Raw genomic sequence first — 6,466 nt, 5'->3', positions numbered from 1 at the left:
TGCCAACAAGGAAGTGACTGTGAAAATGCTTCAAGCTCACAACCAAGATCTACTTACCCACTCTAGGAAAAAAGAGATGGATTAAACATGCAAGATAAAAGTATAGAGTCCTGTTGGAGTCGGCCTGATGGTGTAGTGGTGAAGTTCACACACTCTGATTCAGCGGCCGAGGTTTCAAGGATTCAGGTCCCAGGCGCAGACCTACATACCGCTCATCAAGCCATGCTGTAGTGGTGTCCCACATACAAAACTGAGGAAGACTGGCAGAGATAAAGCTCAGTGAGAATCTTCCTCAAGCAAAAAGATATTAGCTCAGGGCCAAACTTCCTCATCAAAAATAACAAGAACACAAATGGAGAGTCCTCTTAATTCCAACAGGTAGATTACAATGGAAAGAGCTAATGACAGCACCTTCTCTGGATTCATCCTCCTGGGCTTCTCCAACAGACCTCAGCTGGAAGCTGCTCTCTGTGGTCATGCTGATCATCTACATTTTGAGCATTCTAGGCAATGGCATGATTATCCTTTTATCAGTTGTGGATCCTCACCTACATACCCCTATGTATTTCTTCCTCTCCAACCTCTCTTTTATGGATCTTTGTTTGACTACTAGCACTGTCCCTCAGACAGTGGCCAACTTTAAGGGAAAGGACAAGACCATCACCTATGGTGGCTGTGTGACCCAGCTCTTCATTTCCTTGGGACTCGGGGGAGTGGAGTGTGTCCTCCTGTCTGTCATGGCCTATGACCACTATGTGGCTGTGTGCCGCCCACTCCACTACATGGTGATCATGCATCCCCAGGTTTGCTTGCAGCTTATTGTAACTGCTTGGTTTACAGGATTTGGCAATTCTGTAGTACAGACAGCACTAGCCATGACTCTTCCCCTCTGCAGCAAAAACCAAGTGGATCATCTCTTATGTGAAGTTCCAGTGATAGTGAAACTGGCCTGCACCAACACCTCCATCAATGAGGCTGAAATCTTTGCCGTCAGCATCTTCTTCTTGGTGGTGCCCCTGTTATTCATCTTAGTATCTTATGGCCACATTACCCTTGCAGTCCTGAAGATAAAGTCAGCCCAGGGGAGGCGGAAGGTTTTTGGAACCTGTGGTTCTCACCTAATGGTAGTGATCATTTTCTTTGGTACACTCATGTCCATGTACCTCCAGCCTCCCTCCAGTTATTCACAGGACATGAACAAAAGCATTGCCCTCTTCTGTATTCTGGTGACTCCCCTGCTGAATCCCCTGATTTACACTTTGAGGAATAAGGACGTCAAAGGGGCACTAAGGAGTCTCGTGAGAGGAATCATAGACTCCAGAGAGAGATAATCCAAGGCTTGCAGGCCCCAGCACTTGCACACTGGAAGACTTCTGAGAGACTAAAAGTCGGTCTTAACTTAATTCAACAAATCCTTATAAAACACCTACTACGTACAAGATGCTATTCAGTGATCGAAACAGAGACCCCTGTCCCCATGGAGCTAAACTTTCTAGTGGGGAGAATAGAAGTTAAATAAGATGAGCTAAAAATAACTGTGGTATATAATGTACTAGAATACTATATGATAATAAGCATAAACATTTTATAAGTAGATACAACAACATGAATGATTCTCACAAACACAATGTTGATTGAAATAAGCCAGATACAAAACAATTCATATTGTACAATTACATTTATATAAACTTCAAAATGAGGCAAAATCAATTTGTGTTTATTGGAAGTCAGAATAGTGGTTCCTTTGGGGAGTAGAGATTGGAAGGAAAAATGAGGGGGCGCTTCTGAGGTTCTGGTCACTTTCTGATTCTTGATTTTGATGCTGGTTATATAAGGTGTCCAATTTGCAAAAATTCATCACATTTTTTATTTAAGGTACTTGCAAATGATACTTCAGAAATACATAGGATCGTAGGAGACTATGATGAAAAATTAAATGCAGACAGAAGGTATAACCTAGATGAAATGGATAAATTCCTAGAAGCATACAATCTGCCAAGACTGAATCAGGAAGAAAAAGAAATCTGAATAGACCAATAATGAGTAAGGAGAGTGAATGAGTCATCAAAAGCCTCCCAACAGAGAAAAGCCCAAGACCAGATGGATTCACTGATGACTTCTAAAAACATTTAAAGAAGAATTAATGCCAATCCTTCTCAAACTCTTCCAAAACTCTGAAGAGGAAGGAACACTTTCAAATTCATTTTATGAGGCCTGCATTTCCCTGATACCAAAGCCAGAGAAGAACACTACAAAAAAAGACAACAATAGACAATATCGCTAATGAATATAGATGAAAATCATCAACAAAATATTAGCAACCCAAATTCAAACACACGATAAAGGCTTATATGCCATGACCAAGTGGGATTTCTCAGTGGGATGCAGAAGGATTCAACATATGCAAATCAATAAATGTGATACACCATATTAATAGAAAGAAAGATAAAAATCAAATGATCTCAACAGAGGCAAAGAAATTATTTGACAAATACAACATCATTTCAGGATTAAAAACCTCAACAAATTGGGTATAGAAGAAACATACTTTAACATAGTAAAGGTCAGATATGATAAACCAACAGCTCACACTACAGCCAAGGGTGAAAAATGGCTATCATCAGGAATCAAGAGATAAAAAGTGTTGGTGAGTTTTTGGAGATGAGGGAACATTTGTGCAGTGTTGATAGGAATGTAAACTGGTATAGCCACTATGGAAAACAGTGTAGAGGATCCTCAAAAAATTTAAAATAGAACTCCCATATGGCCCAAAATTCCACTTCTGTGTTTACATCCAAAGGAAATGAAAACAGGATACTGAAGAGATATGTGATCTCTCAGGTTTATTGCTGTGTTATTCACAATAGTCAAGACATGGAAACAATAAAAGCATCTATCAACAGATAAATGGATAAAGAGGATTACATATATATATGTAATTACAATGGAATATTATTCATTCATGAGAAGAAGGAAATCTCTCCGTTGCTACACATGGATGGACCTTGAGGAATTATTGTGAAACAAGTCAGACAGTGAAAGGCAAACACTGTACAATAATACATATATGTAAAATCCAGAAAAACCAAACTCGTAGAAACAGAGAGTGGAACAGTTGTTATCAGGGGTTGGGGGTGGGAGAAATGGGAAGCTATTGATCAAAGGGTACAAATTTCCAGTTATAAGATGAATAAGCCCTGGGGATCTAATGTGCAGCATGGTGACTATAGTTAATGCTACTGTATTATGTACATGAAAGTCGCTAAGAGCGTAGATCTTAAATGTTCTTGCCACAAAAAAAGAAATGGTAATTACCTGACATGGTGGAGGTGTTAGCAAACACTATGGTGGTAGTCATTTCTCAATATATACACATATCATATCACACTATACACCTTAAACTTAATGTCATATGTCAATTATATCTCAATACAGCTGGAAAATAAATAAATAAAAACAAGAGATATTATTTATTTCTTGCATCTCGCCTACTCTTCCTCTCCTAAGGCCAGATTTTACTACTGTTTAATAAAATATTTCTCTACACAGTGACAAAATGAGAGTGTTATAGCATTATTCTACCTACAAACACAATCTACTCTCTAAGATCCAAATTTTAATTGAGGGCCAGAAAGAATGACCCTTCCAAATTTTTTAACTTATGTGTATTTATTATAACAGCAAAAGGGCCATGATTTATTCCATGGAGCTCTTGAGGAGAGCAAGATTCTGTCATGGCAGATACTCCCACCATCTACTGGTAAGCTGTTTTTCTTTACAGTGTGCTTGCAGGAATAAACTATAGTATGATATTCACTTGTGTATATTTGTACTTATTTCAGAAAACATTGGAATTACATCGTTGACAAGCCTGTACCTTCTACGTAGTTTGAGCTAAAGGAAACATGTTTCCTTCTACTATTCATCTTCAGGAAAGAGATAAGAGATTAATCTACAAGAGATTACAAGTAGAGCACATGCTTAGTGTATGTATATATGTGTGTATGTATGTATGTGTAATAACATATTAACATATATTAATTAAAATATAATATATGTGTTACTTCAATTCAAATGCAAGCCAAAAATGTAACATGTTGTGGTGGAATATGAGGAGAAATATTCTTTGAGAAGTGTGGGATGCTTTTTTCCAGTGGGGAGTAAATAAACCCAGAGTGAGGAGGATTTCATGCTAAAAATGACACATTGTCAGCCAAGATGTTCTTTTAAATACATTTAAACAAGAGAGTTCTCAGTCCGGTAGATAAATTAATAAAGCAACTTTCCAAAAAGAATCTTGCAAACAGTTTTCAAATACCTGAAATAAGGCCTTTAAAATACTCAGTAGGCCCTATTTCTGGCCTGCTAACATAGAATCAGGAATGGGCTCCTGAGAAAGGCTTTGACAACTGACTATGACATTGCATTGATCATGACTATCCCAAATGACCCAACCATTAGAAATGTCCTGGGGGTGGCCCAGTGGTGCAGCGGTGAAGTTCTCACTTTCAGCTTCTTGGCGGCCCAGAGTTCGCCAGTTCGGATCCCAGGTGCGGACATGGCACCACTTGGCAAAAAGCCATGCTGTGGTACGTCCCACGTATAAAGTAGAGGAAGATGGGCATGGATGTTAGCTCAGGGCCAGTCTTCCTCAGCAAAAAGAGGAGGATTGGCAGTAGTTAGCTCAGGGCTAATCTTCCTCAAAAAAAAAAAAAGGAAGAAAAGAAATGTCCCAGATGCTTCACTGAGACGACAGCCACAGGTACAAAAACTGATCCCCTTCACTCTCAAAGAAGGTTTAAACTATCCTCAGAAACGGTTGCCTAATTAGAAGAACTTGCAGTAGATTTTATTCGGTTTAGAATGGTTAAAATAAATCCACCAAAAACTAAATCAACACAATTGATTTTTTAAGAAGGAGCAAGACTATCCTGTTCCTACAGCTATCTCTGGGATGCCATGCCCCGATCTCTCTGATTCAGGAGACATTCATCTTCTCATTTCTGCAACTGTTCTGAGCCCGCCTTCCAAGAAAACCACATTCCACAGACATTTCCATATGCAGTGGTGTCCAGAGTCTGCAAATCAGATTTGAAATATGCTACGATACCAAAAACATGGAAGAAAGCTCTCATCTACGCTACACACAAAGGTCAGATCAGAAATCGCCTGCAAAGGAAAGGGTTGTCAGGGATCTGTAACCTGTTCCTCCCTCTAAGTGAGCCTGGTCTCAGAACCCTGGCAAACAGTAACCGCTGAAATGTCCTGACTAGGGGTGCATGAGGGTCATACAGGGCTGCTACATACTGATTGCTGGTCTAGTAATGCTGATAGCAGGATGTATAGGGTCTGTTTAGAGGGTAGTAAACCTACAGCATACAGCCTGCAGTTGTACTAATGCGTAAAGCTTGCTCCTAAAGCCAGGACAGGGCTACGATGGTGGGGACACATATAAACTGAGAAACTCCCAAGTCTTCTCAGTGCTGACTTGGACCAGGCAAGTTAGTGCCCCACGTTCCAAACAAAATGCATTCCACTGTAGAAAGGGGCGCTCGAGATGTTGTGTCTGACTGGATCAGGACCTCATAGATATTGCATGTGTTGTCGCTCCTGTTTTGTATCCTTTGCTATTGTGAGTAAATTTTGTTCTGATTAAGAATTGTTTGTCATGTGAGTCTGACTGACATTTTGGGTCTCTGTCATCACTCATCACCTGAGTCAATGGAGTGCACCCTGTATTCCTCAGATAAAAGGTGAAAAGGCTAAAAGAATACTTGAATCGCTGTAGGGCATAATGACAGTCCTGAACTCCAGATGCTCAACACAGACGGGATAAAAGAATTTGGCCAAGCCCTGGGTACAATCACTGCAGCCTTTCCACAGTTGTTGGTGGGAGGATTCATAAGGAAAGAGTCCAAATAATTTTGGCGACAGTTGACACAGCCCTGTAGTCTGTTATACACAAAGCATGGAGAGCTAGAGAAGGTAGAGTTCTTAGATCCCATTTCAAAAATGTTACAGCACGATACTGAACTTGTTGTGTTTGACCTCCTAAGTGATTTTTTAAAAATTTTACCATGGGGCCCAGACAGCTTATTATCTGTAATTTATTCCCAATAAATGTAACTATTCAAATGCCATTCAAACATTTACTTAAAGAAAATAAATCTGTTGGTGGCAGCGGTTTGTGTCCTTAAGAGAAGAGAAGTAGTTGCTCAGCCAGAACAATAGGCTCTGTGCCTTCACGAGACCTTGAGGTTTTCTGCACCAAAGAAAGTTCGTTTGAGGGATTTTAAAGTGACCATTTGGGTATAAGTATCGGAGTGTTGTTGAACAATAATGCAGAGTGGGAAATTCGTCAACATTGTGGGTAAACAGTATTCCAAAACCAGTTTTTATACTAGTATATATTAAGCATTACTATAGCATCAAAATATATGGTTTCCCAAGCGTTGATTTCAAGTGT

At 39.7% G+C, this 6,466-nt stretch overlaps 1 protein-coding gene across 1 annotated transcript; it reads left to right on the top strand.

Annotated features, from left to right (window-relative positions):
* Positions 1-401: 401 nt before the first annotated feature.
* LOC106823455 (putative olfactory receptor 2B8) lies at positions 402-1,331 on the top strand. Its single transcript, XM_070516799.1, has one exon. The coding sequence runs from the start codon at positions 402-404 to the stop codon at positions 1,329-1,331; it is 930 nt and encodes a 309-aa protein (XP_070372900.1).
* The last annotated feature ends 5,135 nt before the right edge of the window (positions 1,332-6,466 follow it).

The sequence above is a fragment of the Equus asinus genome, chromosome 8 (genome assembly GCF_041296235.1).
Source record: "Equus asinus isolate D_3611 breed Donkey chromosome 8, EquAss-T2T_v2, whole genome shotgun sequence".
Classification (NCBI taxonomy): domain Eukaryota; kingdom Metazoa; phylum Chordata; class Mammalia; order Perissodactyla; family Equidae; genus Equus; species Equus asinus.
This window is presented reverse-complemented; position numbering and strand designations above follow the sequence as displayed.

Coding starts and splice junctions, on each gene's coding strand:
- LOC106823455 (XM_070516799.1), top strand. CDS start 402: ATGACAGCACCTTCTCTGGATTCATCCTCCTGGGCTTCTCCAACAGAC.